The 19,496-nt window shown below is 44.2% G+C and overlaps 1 protein-coding gene, 1 long non-coding RNA gene and 1 other non-coding gene across 3 annotated transcripts; 2 read left to right on the top strand and 1 right to left on the bottom strand.

The window, feature by feature from the left end:
• The first annotated feature begins 6,199 nt into the window (after positions 1 to 6,199).
• On the top strand, positions 6,200 to 9,376 carry LOC123106074 (uncharacterized). The gene is made up of 2 exons (XR_006451192.1): positions 6,200 to 7,314; positions 7,415 to 9,376. It is a non-coding gene; the product is annotated as an uncharacterized lncRNA (long non-coding RNA).
• Positions 9,377 to 10,213: 837 nt separating this feature from the next.
• Positions 10,214 to 10,284, top strand: TRNAG-GCC (transfer RNA glycine (anticodon GCC)). The gene has a single exon. It is a non-coding gene; the product is annotated as a tRNA-Gly (tRNA).
• Positions 10,285 to 10,502: 218 nt separating this feature from the next.
• On the bottom strand, positions 10,503 to 12,208 carry LOC123106073 (flavin-containing monooxygenase FMO GS-OX-like 4). The gene is made up of 4 exons (XM_044528279.1): positions 11,603 to 12,208; positions 11,444 to 11,514; positions 11,209 to 11,361; positions 10,503 to 11,105 (listed from the first exon to the last, which is right to left on the bottom strand). The coding sequence occupies exons 1-4, from the start codon at positions 12,144 to 12,146 to the stop codon at positions 10,521 to 10,523; spliced, it is 1,353 nt and encodes a 450-aa protein (XP_044384214.1). The 5' UTR covers positions 12,147 to 12,208; the 3' UTR covers positions 10,503 to 10,520.
• Between the last annotated feature and the right edge of the window lie 7,288 nt (positions 12,209 to 19,496).

The raw sequence follows: 19,496 nt of genomic DNA, 5'->3' as shown, positions 1-19,496 counted from the left end.
ACACCCAACAATCCTGTTAGTGTGATTGGCTGGCCTTTCAGGGGTGCCATGTATCTGGCACAAGCGGTCGAGTATTCGGTCCAAACTGGACGGGCCCTGGGTATTCTTTTTGAATGGCTTTTTCCGCTGACCGGATTTATAGCCTCTGAATCCGGCATTGACTGCCGTGTCTTCATTGCTGTCGCTGTTAACGCAGCATTTTTGCTTATTCCGACGTGTCCTGCCACTTTTGTCCTTGGTATCTGAATTACCAGGGTTCTTTGATAAGTTGTTACTGCGAGCTAGCCAGCTGTCTTCTCCTGCGCAAAAGCGGGTCATGAGTGTCGTGAGGGCTGCCATAGATTTCGGCTTTTCCTGTCCCAGGTGCCGGGCGAGCCACTCGTCGCGGATGTTATGCTTGAAGGCTTTTAGGGCCTCTGTGTCCGGACAGTCGACTATCTGGTTTTTCTTTGTTAGGAACCATGTCCAGAATTGCCTGGCCGATTCCTCTGGCTGCTGAATTATGTGGCTTAAGTCGTGGCATCCGGTGGTCGCACGTAAGTGCCCTGGAAGTTGTCGAGGAATGCGGCTTCCAGGTCCTCCCAAGAACCGATTGAGTCTGCTGGCAAGCTGTTAAGCCAATGCCGGGCCGGTCCTTTAAGTTTGAGCGGGAGGTATTTGATGGCGTGTAGATCATCGCCGCGTGCCATGTGGATGTGAAGGAGATAATCCTCGATCCATACCGCCGGATCTGTTGTGCCATCATATGATTCGATGTTTACGGGTTTGAAACCCTCTGGGATTTTATGATCCATTACTTCATCCGTGAAGCATAGCGGGTGTGCGGCGCCTCTGTACTGGGCTATATCACGACGCAGCTCGGAAGAGCTATGTCTGTTGTGTTCGGCCCGGCCGGATTTGTTGTATCCGGAGTGAAGATCATCGTCACGTGCCATAGGGCGCCTGCGCGATCCGTAGATCGATCTTGTTTGTCTTGCCTTATCCTCCAGTACGTCTCGCAGGTCTGGCGCATTTTCCCGTGCCTTAGTTGAGCGGCGTCGGAACATGGCTTGGGTGGAAGGCCGAGAGGCCTCTCTGTCGCGGCCGCGAGGTGGCCGGTCTGTCATGTCGTGCGCTGGTGATGTAGGTGCTTCCTCCTCTGATCGGGGTAGCGGCCTGCGCTTTGGGTAACTCTTGGAGGGGCATTCGAGTTCATACTCTTCGACCGCAAGGACTTCAGTCCATCTGTCAGCTAGCAAATCTTGGTCAGCTCTAAGCTGTTACTGCTTTTTCTTGAGGCTGCTTGCCGTGGCTAAAAGCCTGCGTTTGAAACGCTCTTGTTCGGCGGGGTCTGATGGTACGACGAATTCGTCGTCATCGAGGCTTGCCTCGTCTTCGGAGGAAGGCATATAATTATCATCCTCGACCTCTCAGTCTACCGCTCTCTCATGAGGGCTGGCTTCTCCATCTTCCTATGCCGAATCTTGTTGGGGTGGGTGTTCTTCGGCGCTATCCGGGGTAGTATTATTTCCCGTGCCGGAATCACCGTTTTTTGCTTTGGTGGGATTTAGAGCGGCGCCGCTGACGCCGGCGCTTTGGCTGTTTCTTGGAGGTGTCATCCCCCGCTGTTCCATCGCCATGTCCATCTTTTGGAGTATCCACCATATATATGTCATATGACGAGGTGGCCTTCCAGCGCCCTACAGGTGCTGGTTCCTGTTCGTCTCCTACATCGTCGTCCATACCGTCGATGTCTTCGGAGCCAAAGTCAAGCATGTCAGTTAAATCGTCGACAGTGGCTACAAAGTGGGTGGTGGGTGGGCTTTGAACTTCTTCATCGTCCGTATCCCATCCTCGCTGATCGTAATCCGGCCAGGGCTCTCCTGATAAAGAGAGAGACTTGAGAGAATTCAGGATGTCACCAAAAGGCGAGTGCTGAAAGATGTCCGCGGTGGTGAACTCCATTATCGGCGCCTAATCGGATTCGATTGGCAGGGGCACGGGGGGTTCGAAGTCCGGGGAGGAGTCCGGATCCTCGGAGTCACGGGTCATGCAGAGTGCGGGGCTGGCGTTCGGCTCGATCGCCTTTGAGATCACAGCCCCCGAGGTGACGTCCAACCGCTCATCCTCGATTGGCGCAATAGGCTTCGAGTTAGGGGTCGGAACCGATGCGTGTGCGGCCTCCAGGACACTGTCCGGAGGCAGAGCTAGATCATGCCCCTCGAGATAGTGCGGCGCGCTCGGCCGTGGCTCGAACCCGTCGAAGATTAAGTCTCCGCGGATGTCAGCTGTGTAGTTTAAGCTTCCAAACCTGACTTGATGGCCAGGGGCGTAGCTTTCGATCTGCTCCAGGTGGCCAAGCGAATTGGCCCGCAGTGCGAAGCCGCCGAAGACGAAGATCTGTCCGGGGGGAAAAGTCTCACCCTGGACCTCATCGTTGTTGATGATCAAGGGAGCCATCGGGCCTAAAGGCGACAACACAGAAGAACTCTCAATGAAAGCACCAATGTCGGTGTCAAAACCGACGGATCTCGGGTAGGGGGTCCTGAACTGTGCGTCAAGGCCGGATGGTAACAGGAGACAAGGGACACGATGTTTTTATCCAGGTTCGGGCCCTCTCGATGGAGGTAATACCCTACTCCTGCTTGATTAATATTGATGATATGGGTAGTACAAGAGTAGATCTACCACGAGATCAAGGAGGCTAAACCCTAGAAGCTAGCCTATGGTATGATTGTTGTATATGGAGTTGATGTCCTACGGACTACAACCCTCCGGTTTATATAGACACCGGATAGGGTTAGGGTTACACAGAGTCGGTTACAATGGTAGGAGACCTTGAATATCTGCATCGCCAAGCTTGCCTTCCACGCCAAGGAAAGTCCCATCCGGACACGGGATGAAGTCTTCAATCTTGTATCTTCATAGTCCCGGAGTCCGGCTGAAGGTATAGTCCGGCTACCCGAACACCCCCTAATCCAGGACTCCCTCAGGTGTGTTAGACCAACATACAAGGTTAACTCATTCACACATCACCAAGAGCTTGAGAAGAGGGCATGTACACGCTCGCTTCGTCACTCCTCCATAGACGTTGTCACTTCGTCTCTTCCTACGTGTTTCATCTAGAGATGGTACTTTTATTGACATACATGTTTTGATGTCAAGTATTTTTTGTTGGTTCGGTCATCATGTTTAATCTAGTAGTCATGATTTATAAATCGCGTTTCTAGATTAAACTTAATAAGAATTTGCTCAAGTATTCAACAATTCAAAAACCTGATATGTGTAGGCAATTTCCTCAAATTGTTTTTGATGTGACACTCAAGTCTAGTGTGCGTGACGGTGCGAATTAAAAGAGGTGGCTTCTGAGAGTAGTTCTTTAGCTTACCACCACCTGTTTCATGCCTCCAAGGGCAAGCCAGAAGGACTGCTTAGCAAGCATTCCAGGCTACAGACATCCTTTTGGAGGTGCTATTCTAAGTGTTTTTAGCCACAAGAGTGTCGATACCTTCATGATCATTATGGGCGATAAGGATATATGGGATGCGTGGGAGGTCATCTTTGGGCTCTTGGACGCATAAAGTGAGTTTGTATGTCATGGGGCAATACCATGACAACAAGATGGGTGATGACTGCTTCGTAGTTGAGCACACTCATGAGATAAGTCACTCACTAAGGCACTTGACCATTTGAGCCGTGTGTTTACCGGACAAGTTTATTGTCAAGAGGTTTTAATTGTCAAGCTTCATCGTTCGTCGAGGAATTTTGCTACTTTTCTGAAGCACGGGAGACAACAAGTTTCTGTTTTCAATTTTCATTGGCACTCTTAATGTGGAAGAGAAGACGAAAACAAAAGATACACATGCTTGTTTCCATGAGGGGACTTCTAATGCCAACTTGGTGAACGAGAAGTATTTCTAGTACCGCTAAATAATATTGTACGACGAATCTAGAAAGCATAGCATGAACAAATAATTCAAAAGAATATGACAATTTTCCTGCTAGGTGTCAGTCCTATCTGAAATCCCGTGAGTGGTTTCTCTCACGACATGCATGCTCTATCTTCCACAGTCTTATTACAGCCTCCTGTAACTATGAAGATAATTTTGAACTCGTAACTTAACTTTGTGTTTTTTGTGGTGAAACTAAACCATCAGGCTCAAGTCCTAAACATGGCATCATTGTTTGCATTTTACTATTGCGCCAAGTATAAGCTGACCCACTATAACCAATGTCAAAGAAACCACGATTCTTAATCAAGGCATAGAAGGCCGACATACAATAATAATTTACGTTAGCATTGCATTTGTCAATATGATATAGGATATCATTCATGTCGCCCGTACATGTCATCGGCTTGCCTAGATATAGGATATCATTTGTCAATAAATTCACAACCTAATCCTGGACAGCCTTGGTTTACCGGTGTTGTGGATCACCATACATGCAAACTAAACCAAACTCAATACCCGAGGCCCTATGAGGTACATTAGCCAAGGCAGGGTAAAAAAAAAACTACATTAGCTAAGATAGCATTGAGTCCTCTTATTCGTCGCTCAATACGACAAAGCCTATATGAACCAAAAGTGGAGTGGCCCATTTACGTCGCCCTTTTTTCCCACTAAAATTATATTAAAAGGTTAATAAATTTTGTGAACAAATAGAAAAGAAATCCGAGAATATGCTCATCAAAATATTGTTAAAAGAAGTTCAAATATTGAATAAATGTATTATGAAAATTTGACAAGATGTTCCTAGTGTATTGAAGAGTGTTCCTCATACATTTGGGAAAATATTTACTGTGCAACAACTAATTATAAAATAAAAAGGTAGATAAATACAAATAAAGAAGAAGGAAACATAGAAAGAAGGATTAAAAACCGAAAGAAAACAGAAAAGCTGAGACAAAAGCACAAAGGAAAGGAACCGAACTGTAACCAAAAACGAAAAGGGAAACACATAATAAAGACAAACCAATCCCCATTGTTGGCCGCCGAGGAAACCAAGAACATTGGATCCAAAAATATCACAAAGAGGATCGGTAATTCACGTAACGGGATCCTAACGAACCATGGGTTGAGCTAGGGAGGGCATCTTCTCCATAGCATTTTAAATTGCACAAACCAGTTTGACTGTATAAGGGAGCTCACTTTAGTTTGATATTTAATCAAGAAGAAAATGACCCCTCGGTTCAAATTATGGCCTAGTACAAAGTTGTAATTATCTAGTTTTTCCTTTTTATGTTTACATGTGTTTTCTTTTAGGAAATGATTCCCCTCAACTGGCTAATTTTCTGGCTCCCATCCGCCGCCTCACTCGCACAACACGTATCCCACGAGACATGCTCTTGGCTCCTGATGATTCTTTTGCAACTTCTGCAACATCACCAATGTTGCAGAAGTTTCTCCCGTGACATCAGTTATGTTGCAAAAAGGTGGAGATGACAAAAAAATTTGCAACAAAATCCGGGTTGCAAAAAATAAAAAATTCTACAACAAGACCTCTGATATGCCATATCAGACAGCCCGCGAGCTGGCCGATCTTTTCAAAAAGATGAGCCGGCGGACATGTACCATGCCCTTTTAATTTTTTAGCTAGATTTGGCTTGCCCTAGGCCACAATGTACAGATTGGTTTCCATACAATTTTATTGTATGTGGGCAATGCTCTACTGTTGCAGGCCAGAAAAATACATGGCCATTTTTGAAATTGTATGAACATATGTTTTAAAGCATGACAATTTTATTACATTACAAAGAAAACATTTTATGCAAATACATGCATTTTGTTAATACATGATTTTTTTGTAAATGTAATGAACATATTTTATACATGCGAACATTGTTTTTAATTACATGAACATCTTAGAAAGTGAGTGCACACTTTTAAAATTACACGAACACTTTATTTTAATTTTTTGAAAAATGCTTTATTTAAATGGTGTTTTGAAATATATGTGAACATTTGTTAACTACACCAAGATGTTTCAAAATACGTTTTTTTGTTAGGCAAGGTGTTTCAAAATACGTGAAAACGATGATTATGATGATAAACCAGTGCACGAATGCCTCAACAGAAGAAAAGAAAAAGGGAACGAGTGCGCGTGGGCTGTTGGGCCGTCATTCCAAAACGCGAGGGTTGTTGAGACGGGACGGGGGTGAGCGGCGCCGTGCATATATATGGCAGCGCCCATCCCACAAACCCTAACCCTAACCCGAGAGCTCCACGCCACGAGAGGAGGGCGGCGGCCGCCCGCGCGCATTCAGATTCAGGCAGCGCGCCGTGTTGTTCGCCGGCGGCTGCGACGACGGGTTGCAGCGGGTCGAGGTTCGTCCGCCCTCTCTCTTACGCCCCGACGCCCCCCACGCCACGGACGGCGCCCTTCCCGGCGGACGCGCACCACCTGTTCGCCCGACGGCCGAACCAGCCCGCTCCGATGTCCGGGCGCGCTCTGGACGGCAGCGCGCCGCCGCCCTCCGCCACCGAAGTAATAAGGCATAGAGAAGAAAGTCCTCTGGTTGAAATTGTCCATAGCATCATCCATCCTACCATTCAACGGCGACAGCTGCTGCCCCACGGTGGGTAGGATGGCCGGTGCTATGGGTAGCTTCAACCCGATTGTTCGTGCCACACCCCCGTCCGTCGTGAGTCAAGCAGGGAGCCAAACCTCTGGTTGAATTTGAACATAGCATCAGCATCGGCCGTTCAACTGCGGGCGGTGGTAGTGGTTGCTGCCTTTCGGCGCTGGTGCTATGGATAGATTCAACCGAATGGTTGTGACATACCCGATTGAAAGAAGAAGCTTTGCTCCCGCGCACATCCAGGCCGGTGGGATTAGAGTGCCCTGGTGGCGGCCGAACCGGTCCATCGTCGACTGCGGGGAGCCAATCCTCTGGTTGAACTTGTCCATAGCATCATCCATCTTGCTGTTCTACCGAGGTAGCCGCTGCCCTTTTGCGCGATGTGTGCAATGGCTGATGCTATGGGTAAACTCGACCAGATGGTTGGCATCCCAATTGAAAGAAGGATCCTTGCTGAGTTTTTCTGCATCATACAACCTGCCATCGACTCTGATAGACTCCTTTTGCTTGCAGAAAGGGTAAGATGGATGTTTGCTCTGGACGTATAATTGGACGCAGTTCCCTTTGGTTGCCTGATTAAGTGTTATGTACTCTAATTTGAATCTGCCTTGCTCTAACTAAATATTCTATTATCCACAAAAGAAGTGCCAATAGACTTTGATACTCCTTTTGCATACTGCGTAGGACGGATGTATTCCATCGGATGATTCATATTTGTGTACACCCGAATGCAGTAGTTGCCTGATTTATGGATGGTTGTTGGACTCATCCTGACTCTAGTTTTAAACAAGTTATAAAATCTAGACCTAATGAACTCCTTGTTTTTACAGTTATAATCTGCATCCATTGTCCCAGGTACCAAGATCTGGACAGTGCAAAGGTGATGAAGAGGGGAGGAGTCTATTGGATTGAAAGTAGTAGAATTTCCCTGGTGTTTAAGGTGTCTGTACAATGTCCTGTGACATGGTTCATGTGTTTTGGTTGTCTTTTGTGTTTTGTCTTTTGAGTTCTGCTAGAATTTTTTGCAGCTAACCTGGGGTCTTCTGCGCATCTTAGTTTTGTAAGTGTGCAAGCTTTAGAAGGTCAGAAAGCTCCACTATGTATGGGATTTGTACGATTCTGAACTGAAAATTCTTTAGAAGGTCAGAAAGCTCCACTATGTATCAGTAGAACTGAAAATCCTCTGGTTGAATTTGTCCATAGCATCATCCATCCTACCATTCAATGGTGGCTGATGCTGCCCAACGGTGGGTAGGTGGCTGGTGCTATGGATAGCTTCAACCCGATGTTGGTGACATACCCCCGTCGGTCGTAAGTCAAGCAGGGAGCCAATCCTCTGGTTGAATTTTTCCATAGCATCAGCACCGGCCATTCAACTCTGGTGGTAGTAGTTGCTGCCTTTTGGCGCTGGTGCTATTGATAAATTCAACCGGATGGTTGTGCATACCAATTGAAAGAAGGAGCCTCGCTTAGAGCTAATTCAGCTGATAATCAGTTTGAAGCTGGGAGCCAATTTTCTCGTTGAGTTTGTAGAGAGCATCCATCCATCCCGCCGTCCAGCTGTGGTAGCTGCTACCCTCTTGCACAATGCGTAAGACGGCTGATGCTCTGGATAAACTCAACCCGATGGTTGTGCATACCCGAGTGAAAGAATAAGCCTTGCTTAAAGTTATAAGTGAGCCGACAGTCAGTTTGAAGCAGAGCGTCATCTCATCTCGGTCACTTGGTTGAATTTTCTTATATCATCATACAGCCTGCCTTTGGACTCTGATGCTCTTTTTGCAGAATGGGTAGGATGGATGTTGCTGTGGACCAATTCCACTGGATGATTCTTGTTATTTGTCTACTACTGGACAGTTCCTCTTAGTTACCTTTTTCAGGGTTATTGTACTCATGCTGACTCTTAACTGAATATTCTGTTATCTAGAAAAAAGATGGTTGAAATCTAGACCTAAATCTTGTTATTATTCTTGTTTTTACAGTTTGAAGCTGCATACATGGTACCATGGTCCGAAGGACCAAAATCTGGACAGTGCAAAACTTTGAACAGGGTTCATATGTATGGGTTGTCTTGCAGGTTCAGTTTGCTGTGGCGAATTCTTCTGGAATTTCTTGCCCAAACTTACAAGTTCAGTTTTCTGTAAGTGTGCGTAGTTTAGAAGGTCAGAAACTCATTCATGCATGGAATTTGTACCATTCTAAACTGAAAATTTGTATCTCAAAATTATGAAGGGCCATATATAAAATTACTGGATGCTAGATAAAAAATTCTTATTTCCAAATACAAAAAGCCTGCACCAGATATGTTATTTTGGAATCATTGACACATGAAGTAAGTGCAGTCGTGAAACACTGTTTTTTGAGACCCTCTATTTCTACTCAGTACTAGTCTATGCACAACAAGCTCCTTTGTGCTGGATGATATAAAGATTGCATCTCAGATATTTGTTTGAGCCATTTTCCTGTCAGTGGAATCATTCAAGTCAGTTGTAAGATCATGTTTCTGAAGTTTGGTGCATTTTAACCTCCTATACATGTTTGGTATGAAAAGGAGCTTGACATTGACCCTTGTCAATTTTTAGTGACGGCCTTCTAAATTAGCGCAGCAAAGGAAAAATACCCTTATTACTTGCTAGTTATTGTAATTTTGTTGAAAGATGTTGTATCTGGAAGCGTGTATAATTTTCAGTCGAACAGTTCCATATACTGTATAGTAGTACCTGTGTTCCTAAATTTTTGGCAACTGCCAAGATGTCTTATGTTTGGAAACAGAGAATTTGGATGTTAATTTATGTGAATTGAATTCTTTTTTTTTGAGGAAATGAATTCTTATATTTGATCTTCATATGTTCATTTTCGTTCCAATGCAGGGGCACAACAGGAAACAAGATATGGTTGCTTCTACGCATGCTATTTCTATTGCTGTTTGTTCAATTGCTATTTTTTCAACAGGAAACAGCATGAATTCCCACTTCCTTCTATGCATGTTATTTCTATTGCTGTTTGTTCAATCCCTTTTGATTTTGAACGGAGTAAGCAAGATCTGGTTCGCAAAAATGTCTTATATATTGTGAAGAGTATCATATATCTTTCATAGAAATTATTGCCATATGCAAGATTGCATTCACTTTTGTGATGTATATAGTTGCCTTCGTTTTTCATTTTTATAACTAACCCAAAGAAAGAAAAAGTGAAACTAGAACCAAAATCGAAATGAATTTGTTACACAGCCAAGCATTGCACCCATGTTTGGCATCCTCAACCAGCTATCTGTCGAATCTATGTCCCCCATCCGTGGACAGAATTATGTCTACAGGATAGCTACCATATCTACGATGCGAGCACAGATTGCTGCTCTTTGATCTTCAAAGTTTTCTTCTGTCCCTATGCATAATTTTGTAATTGACAGAGAAGTGATGTATATGGCCACGAAGAGAAGTGAAAAACAAATGCATTGTGGTCTACAGGTTTCCTTGCTCACCTCAAGATCGAGTTCCATGATTTGGTTTAGGATCCTTTTCTTCTTTCTGGCGGCATAATGTGTTGAAGGATGTAAATGGACTCATCAAAGTGGGTACCTATTTATATTTTTTTCTCCAAAAAGGTTTGCTAGATCTGAAATTGGTGGGATGTTCAAATAAATCACTCGTCAAAGCACCAGTGGTCTAGTGGTAGAATAGTACCCTGCCACGGTACAGACCCGGGTTCGATTCCCGGCTGGTGCATTCTCTATTTTTTTTCCTTGGCCTGCTTAGTCACTTTTTTGTTGATATAATTTTAGTTCACACATTCTCTATTTTTTTCCCATATTTGTGTGTCCTATTTCTGCTTTGCACTCACTTCATCACTCAAATCTTGATGTCAGGCACAAAAGTTATTGCCATTGCGGAGAAGATCGAAGAATCATATGCTCCCTCCGTAAACAAATATAAGAGCGCTTAGATCACTATTTTAATGTACATTAGAGGTACTTGGCGAGATGACGGTGCGCTTGTTCCAGCAGTTGGGCATCCCCGTCCCACTCGTCCCGATAACTCTCGGGCCGGTCCCTCACCCTGCCTCTGGCCGCGACATAGATCGCCTTCCTCCACTCCTCGATCCTCTCCAGCCCGCACCGCTCAACCAACCAATCCTCATACTCGAACAGGCTTGCGCCGAGGTCATGTGTGAACCTCTTGGGGCGTCCACAGGCCTCCATGTCTGTGTAGAATGCCGCCACGTCCTGCATCATCTCCTTCGGCGGCGGGAGTTCGATCCTCCCCGACAGAACCCCAGCCACCCAGCTGCTCTGGAGCTGGAACACCAGGAAAGGGATCGCCTTGAATGGCAGTCCGATGAAGGAGATGCGAGGGGCCAGCCGCGGCGGGAACACGTGCTTGTACAGCGGGCCGACACGGTTGTCGTCGACGGCGACGACACCGGCCTCCTCGTCATCCTCCAGGAACGGGAAGCTATACTTGTACCCAGTGCAGTGCACGATGGCGTCCGCCTTCACCCTGCCGCCGTCCTGGAACACCACGCTGCCGTCCTCCTCGGCACCATCGATCTGCATCCAACCATTTGAAAAAAAAATGTAGCTCCATGTGATTAGAGGATTGGATCTGGGCGTGATCGACGACATTTTCTAGCACCAGTTGGTATTAATATACCATGGGATGCAGCCACAGGTTGGCATGGGCAGTGCTGCTCTGCATCTTCTCGGCAGGCGCCGCTCGAATGGCGACGTGGACCTCCTTGGCCACGCTGGCGATGTCCCTTGAGATGTCCATCCCGCTGGGGTTGTATCCTATTATGGCCACGACCTACCAATATGATACATGCATGTTGCAAAGTTCATCACAAAATTAAGAAGAAATTAAGGCCGTTCAGGATGATACTACTGACTTGGCCGTGGAACTGGTCGGGCACACGGTAGCTGTGGCTGTGCAGCTGCTTCCCGGGCCAGCCGTCTATGCCTGCACATCGTTCATGGATCGACCGTCATGAAAATTTTACCAGTAACTTCGCCGACCACTGAGCAGTACTACGTGCATACTAGCTTACCGGCGTTCTCGGCGACGCGGGGCTCGGCGAAGTGGCCGTTGCAGACGACGACGGCGTCGAACACCTCCGACTGCTCCTCCTCCTCCTGCAGTTCGCCGCCAGCGTCGGCGCCGGCGAGCTTCCTCCTGCAGTACGACACGTTCCAGCTCGCGTCCCCGCTGCGCCGGACGCTGACCACCTCCGTCTCGAGCCGGATCAGCCCGTGGAGATCGAACCACCGAGCGAACGCCTGGAGGTACCGGAGCACCTCCTGGTGCCCGGGGAACCTGCGCGGGTCAACGGAGTCCTCGTCGGCGACGAAGGGGAAGTCGAGGAAGCCCATGCACTCGCGGGGAAGGTTGGTGCGGAGGGACGCGTAGAGGCTCCCGTGGACGCCGCCGGCGCCGAGCGGCTCCGCCGACGCCTCGCCATCGTACAGCCAGGTGCCGCCGACGCCGGCCGCGCGCTCGAAGACGACTGGCGAGTGGCCCTCCCGCAGCAGCTCCCGCGCCGCCACCAGGCCCGCGGCCCCCGCGCCGATCACGGCGACGCGGCGCGATGGCATCGGAGGAAGAGGAGCGCGAGCAAAGTCTCCTGTTCTCGCCGTGGCGTGACTTGCTTTGTCCATGTGGAGCACTTGATCGAGCTGCCCATTTTTCTATTCTCTTTCTCTTATACAGCGAGCCGCCTCTTTGTTTTCAGAGCTTCTGTCCAACTCGTGGTTTATACTACTATTTACTAGCAGAATACCCGTGCGTTGTTACGGGCTATCTACCATACTATTTTCAACATACGGGTCCAACACAAAAAGCTCATCCCATGATGCATCTTCCCCTTTTCTATCGAAACCTTCCCTTCCCACTCGGTTTTCCATTGCAGCGGGACATTTCTCGCTGGAGCCACTTTCTTTAAAACCAAATGACGTCCACCTCATCTTCACCGTGCATTGCAACAGGGATGGAATTTTTCATGTTTATAATATAACAAAGTGGGTTAACCTAACACATATTGTTGACATAAAACAACAAGTAACTATAGAAATCATTCTCAAAGGTCCATTCAACTTTGTAAATGCACACTGACGTCAGATGCGAGTTAAAATATGAACACTCCTAGTCATCAATATGCTCCACCTCCGACCCATGTACCATTCATTGCTACAAGGGATAATTGTCGTTCTTCTCTTTCTCGTCCTTCCTTGCATCTTCTAATTCTAGCCACTTCGCCAACCAGCAGCACGTCAACATTAGTGTGTTCATCATCAACGCCTCATCTTCTTCTTTCTCATTCCTTGACATCTTTAGTTCTCATTCCTAATTGTTTACTAGAATATTATTTCTTTATTTTTTTGTTTTATTTCTTGGAACACCTTTTCTTTCTCGTCCTTTTCCTTCTTATGCTTGGAATACCCCTCTTTTCTACAATATCATGAACCATCTGATCAATGTTGTGTCATGTTGTCCTCACCCACGAACGTTTCAACAGCAGTCGGCGTGTGTACATCCTGTAGAGCATAATTGTCATCCATCATGGTGAACGCTAGATCGCCCATGTCGCGAGCTCATCGTGGTCGTTATCCATGTTGCCACACAGTCCTCGGCTATGTCGCCGAGAGCCTGTTGATCGTACGCCCATAAGAAAAAAGATATGTTATTTTTGTTGTATTAGAAAACTTGTGATTGCCAATTAATAGTAGATAAATGGCATAGCGCCCGAGTAGTGATTTGTTATGCGGGAATATCTGATTTTGTTTTGGAAGGTTATCAAGAAATATCTTATGTCTATCTTTTAGGAAGGTGATCTCACCTATATGATGCGATTTCTGAATTATTAATTACCTGTTACTTATGTAATTGAATTGAATCAGCACCTGCCAAGGCAAGCATGAAACAAGATCCCCTTAACGGGATTTGGTTTTTTAACGGGAGGCAGGAAAACCAGAGGAAGGGGTGGTGAGAGGTGGGACGAAATAAAACCGGCCGAAAAAAGACAGTACCAGGCTACCAACTCCTCCATTAGGAGTAGAGATTGTATTAGGAAACTTGTGATTGCCATTTAATAATAGAGATAATAATAAATGGCATAGCGCGCCGGAGTAGTGATTTGTTATGCTGGAATATCTGATTTTGTTTTGGAAGGTTATCAAGAAAAATCTTATGTCTGTCTTTTAGGAAGGTGATACTATATATATGATGCGATTTTTGAATTCTTAATTACCTGTTATTTATGTAATTGAATTGAATTAGCACATGCTAAAGCACGCACGAAACAAGATCGTCCTAATGCGATTTGGTTTTTTAACGGGAGAGAGAAAAACTGGCGAAAGGGGTATTGAGAGATGGGACGAAATAAAACTAGACGAAAAAAGACCGTACCAGGCTACCAACTCCTCCATTAGGAGTAGAGATTTATGTAATTGAATTGAATTAGCACCTGCCAAAGCATGCACGAAACAAGATCCTCCTAATGCGATTTGATTTTTTAACAGGAGGGAGAAAAACCAGCGAAAGGGGTAGTGAGAGATGAGATGAAATAAAACCGGATGAAAAAAGACCATACCAGGCTACCAACTCCTCCATTAGGAGTAGAGATTATAAAATTGAGTTAAATACATTGGACATGCCCTCAACTTTGGACTGGGTATCAGGTGACTTCCATTTCATCCAAGACTGCACAGAGGGAAGTCACCTGATCTCGGTCCACTAGGATCAGGTGACTTCCCTCTGTGCAGTCACGCTGTAACATTCGGCCATGTATCAGCCATCCAAACCATATCCAATGGATGGGAGAGTATCTGGTGCTACGAAGGCTTAAATGCTACCATGATACGGGCATCTGGGCCGTTGGATTCTTATATTTAATGACATCCGTGAGCTGTTGGATCTGCTAGACCTATGCGTGAATTTTAGACTCCTTGTAGGTTTTTTTTGCAAATATTGTAGAGTTATTGAGAGCCACCAGATCCGAGAATCCGACGGCCGAGAAGCTTGTATCACAGTAGCACCTAAAGCTTGGTAGCGCCGGATATTTTCTCTCCAATGGATAGCAATGATCTAAAGCAAAGCATCCTCCACACTTACGCATGTGCATCCATCCAACACAACTAAACAACAAAAGTGCTTCGGATAGTGCAGAATTGATTAGTGGCAGCAGAGAAAGAAAAATGCATCAGGTAATTTCAGCAAGTAGTGCTATTAGTGAACCATATAAGACAAAGAAATATGCTCCAGACTTTGCTGCTAGGCATCTATCCAGCACAACAAAAACAAGAAAAATGCTTTAGACTTGGATGATTTCAGCCATTAGAAAATACAAACAACAATTCTTCAGTTAGTTATCAATACAAATATTAATTTTCAGTTAGTTAGCAATACAAATAGCAATTTTCAGTTAGTTAGAAATAAAAACAACATCAATAAATACTATACATACATTAGAAAATTTGCTACCGTATACACACCGAATAAATGTTGTACATACATTACAAGAGACAAGGTACAGAGTTATGTAAATAAATGAACCAAGAAATTGTAGAGAAATAGCAAACAATGTTGCCATCCTTCCACGGTATTTCTTCAGATTTCTTAAGGACAACAAGACACTTTTCAATGAAATTCAGAACCACTTGTCATTGAAATTTAGTACCACTTGACATTCAAATTCAGAAGCAATCGTTCAAGTGTGGAAATTTGGCCATTTCACTTGTACACTTAGGCCACAAAATAATATAATAGCCCCCAAATACTATAGTTAACCATGTCCAAAATACTATCTAACGAACTTGCATGCTAGAACAAATCAACATCATCACAAGGTGGAGCCATCAACAGTTGGGTGAAACTGGTGATGCCATTGTCCCCTTGAAGCCCCAAATTTGCTCCTTTGTCGTTTTCATACTTCTCATTTTGTACTTGAGGCTGGACACCACCGTTTTTCTTTTACCGCACACCAACCTTTTTCTTGTGTTGCTGCCAATGAAAATTTATAGTAATTAGTTTACAAATGAATAATACAACATATCATGCACCGTTTGCAGCATACCTTTGCTCCCCTTTTTATTGGTGTGGTAGCTTTAGTTGGTTTATGCTTCCACTTGTTAAATTTATCAAGCCAATTTTTCTTTCTCATTAAGTTTGATGAGTGAACCTCTTTTTTCTTCAACCGTGCAGAACTTAGTAACTCATCTCTTTGCTGCACTTTTGGGTCAACATTTTATTTGTCTTTATATGGTTTGGTCATAGCACTAAGGGTTGCATTGAGTAACTCATCTATGCATGGAGCAACGGAATCAAGTGCACTTTCGAGTACCACACAACATTCTGGAGAGTTGGCTGCTCTATGTGCCATATTGTGAAATTTATGAGACAGATCCTTGTATCGAAGTTGAGCTTCTAATTTTGGATTTTACATCACGTTCCTTCCTTGCCTATCTTGTATACTATCATTGCGCGCTTCTCTTGTCCATCTCTTTAAGAGATAATGTGTTGGCAATGTCTTTATATTCATCAAATCAAGAACTTTTAGACCATGCCCACACAATATCCCTGTTCTATTAAACATTCCACAACTACATGAAACCGTTTGGGTCGAAGGATCACCTATCACTATGCGCTCCTCCTCAAACTGCAAATCACCGTGCAAACTCCCAATAGCAACCGCAAATTTGTTATTTCCATCCAATACTCTACAACATGCAGCCATTGATCTTTCATAATCACCTTGAAAGCTTAAAAAATAATTGGAGTGTACACTTTGCTTGCTTGCACCAACATAACACTATGATACGTCTCCATCGTATCTACTTTTCCAAACACTTTTATCCTTGTTTTGGACTCTAACTTGCATGATTTGAATGGAACTAACCCGGACTGACGCTGTTCTTAGCAGAATTGCCATGGTGTTATTTTTGTGCAGAAATAAAAGTTCTCGGAATGACCTGAAAATCAACGGAGAATTATTTTGGAATATATAAAAAATACTGGAAGAAAGATCCACGTCAGGGGGCCCACACCCTGTCCACGAGAGTGGGGGCGCGCCCTACCCCCCAGGGCGGGCGCCCCTGCCTCGTGGGCCCCCTAATGCTCTACCGACCTCAACCTTGACTCCATATATTCACTTTCGGGGAGAAAAAAATCGGGGAGAAGGATTCATCGCGTTTTACGATACGGAGCCGCTGCCAAGCCCTAAACTCTCTCGGGAGGGCTGATCTGGAGTCCATTCGGGGCTCCGGAGAGGGGAATCCGTCGCCATCGTCACATCAACCTTCCTCCGTCACCAATTTCATGATGCTCACCACCGTGCGTGAGTAATTCCATCGTAGGCTTGCTGGACGGTGATGGGTTGGATGATATTTATCATGTAATCGAGTTAGTTTTGTTAGGGTTTGATCCCTAGTATCCACTATGTTCTGAGATTGATGTTGCTATGACTTTGCTATGCTTAATGCTTGTCATTAGGGCCCGAGTGCCATGATTTCAGATCTGAACCTATTATGTTTTCATCAATATATGAGAGTTCTTGATCCTATCTTGCAAGTCTATAGTCACCTATTATGTGTTATGATCCGTTAACCCCGAAGTGACAATAATCGGGATACTTACCGGTGATGACCGTAGTTTGAGGAGTTCATGTATTCACTATGTGGTAATGCTTTGGTCCGGTACCCTATTAAAAGGAGGCCTTAACATCCCTTAGTTTCCAATAGGACCCCGCTGCCACGGGAGGGTAGGACAAAAGATGTCATGCAAGTTCTTTTCCATAAGTACGTATGACTATATTCGGAATACATGCCTACATTACATTGATGAACTGGAGCTAGTTCTGTGTCACCCTAGGTTATGACTGTTACATGATCGATCGCATCTAGCATAATTCTCCATCACCGATCCAATGGCTACAAGCTTTTCCATATATTGTTTTTCGCTTATTTACTTTTTCGTTGCTACTGTTACCATCACTATAAAACCCAAAAATATTACTTTTGCTACCGTTACCATTATTATCATATTACTTTGCTACTAAATACTTTGCTGCAGATATTAAGTTTCCAGGTGTGGTTGAATTGACAACTCAGCTGCTAATACTTGACAATATTCTTTGGCTCCCCTTGTGTCGAATCAATAAATTTGGCTTGAATACTCTACCCTCGAAAACGGTTGCGATCCCCTATACTTATGGTTTATCAAGAACATTTTCTGGCGCCATTGCCGGGGAGCATAGCTCTATTCTTTGAGTCAGTTGGGATTTATATCTGCTTATCATTATGAAGAACTTGACAGATCAAAGAACCAAGATTTTCCCCTCAACTACGAGGGGAGGTAAGGAACTGCCATCTAGCTCTGCAATTGATTCACCTTCTGTTTTGAGTAAACTTGCGACACCAAAACCTGCTTCTGCTATTCATTCTGATAGGTCGCATGTTATTGATGATGCCACTTCTGCTTTGCATGATACTTATGATGAAACTACTTCTATGCTTGATACTACTGTGCCACTTGGTGAATTTCTTGATGAACAACTTGCTAGGGCTAGAGAGAATGAAATTATTGAAAATGATAATATTGATGAAAGTGATGATGAAGATTCTCCCCTAGATATGAATTGCCTGTTGTTCCTGAGGGCTATGTTATGGATGAAGAAACTACTAGAGACTTTCTTGCCTGCAATGATAGAAGTGATCTTAAGAAACGATTAGCTAAGCTGAAAGAAAAATCTCTGAATGCTAGAATGAAATATGATCCTGCTTATGCTACTTCACCTATCTTTATTACTGATAAGGATTATGATTTCTTTGTTGATCCTAAGTTAATTACTTTGGTTGAACCTGATCCTTTTTATGGCTATGAATCTGAAACTGTTGTGGCACATCTTACTAAATTAAATGATATAGCTACCCTGTTCACTAATGATGAGAAAACTCGCTACTATTATATCCTTAAATTATTTCCGTTCTCATTAAAGGGTGATGCTAAGATATGGTTTAATTCTCTTGATCCTGGTTGTGTAAGTAGTCCCCAGGATATGATTTACTACTTCTCTACTAAATATTTCCCTGCTAATAAGAAACAAGCTGCTTTAAGGGAAATATATAATTTTGTGCAAATTGAAGAAGAGAGTCTCCCACAAGCTTGGGGGAGGCTTCTCCAATTACTTAATGCTTTGCCTGATCATCCCCTTAAGGAAAATGAAAATACTTGATATATCTTATAATGGACTAATCGACGCTTCTAGAGACCACCTGGATAGTTGTGCTGGTTGTGTTTTCAGGGAAAGAACAGTTGATCAAGCTGAAATTCTATTGAATAATATGTTGACCAATGAAAATAATTGGACACTTCCTGAACCAACTCCTAAGCCAACTACGAAGAAAAGGGGTATTCTACTTCTCAGTCCTGAAGATATGCAAGAGGCAAATAAATCTATGAAAGAAAAAGGTATAAAAGCTGAAGATGTTAAGAATTTACCTCCTGTTGAAGAAATACATGGTCTTAATTCATCACATATTGAAGAAACACACGGTCTCGATAACCCGATACAGGTAGTAAAGGTAAATTCTCTCTATAGATATGATAAAGCTGAAATCCCTCTTGCTAAGTATGCTAGCCAATGTTTGGATGAATTTGATAACTTTATGGTTAAGCAAGAAGATTTTAATGCTTATGTTGGCAGACAATTGAAACGCAATGCTTATATGACTGAACACTTGAGTGATTATATGGCCAGTGTTAAAGGTGAACTTAAACTTATTAGTAAACATGCTTCTATGGTTACCACTCAAGTAGAACAAGTACTTAAAGCTCAGAATGATTTGCTCAATGAATTGAATAGTAAAAATAATGATAATGCTGTTAGAGTTATGACTAGAGGTAAAATGACTCAGGAACCTTTGTACCCTGAGGGCCATCCTAAGAGAATT

Source organism: Triticum aestivum, chromosome 5A, assembly GCF_018294505.1.
Source record: "Triticum aestivum cultivar Chinese Spring chromosome 5A, IWGSC CS RefSeq v2.1, whole genome shotgun sequence".
Classification (NCBI taxonomy): domain Eukaryota; kingdom Viridiplantae; phylum Streptophyta; class Magnoliopsida; order Poales; family Poaceae; genus Triticum; species Triticum aestivum.
The sequence above is the reverse complement of the archived record's forward strand: the minus strand, read 5'-3'. Positions and strand labels throughout refer to the sequence as shown.

Excerpts from the sequence above, each read along its gene's own strand:
- LOC123106073 (XM_044528279.1), bottom strand. The coding sequence starts at position 12,146 with ATGCCATCGCGCCGCGTCGCCGTGATCGGCGCGGGGGCCGCGGGCCTG. Across the intron at positions 11,362-11,443 it reads CCGACCAGTTCCACGGCCAA|GTCGTGGCCATAATAGGATA; the intron begins GTCAGTAGTATC and ends TCATATTGGTAG. Across the intron at positions 11,106-11,208 it reads ACCTGTGGCTGCATCCCATG|ATCGATGGTGCCGAGGAGGA; the intron begins GTATATTAATAC and ends GGTTGGATGCAG.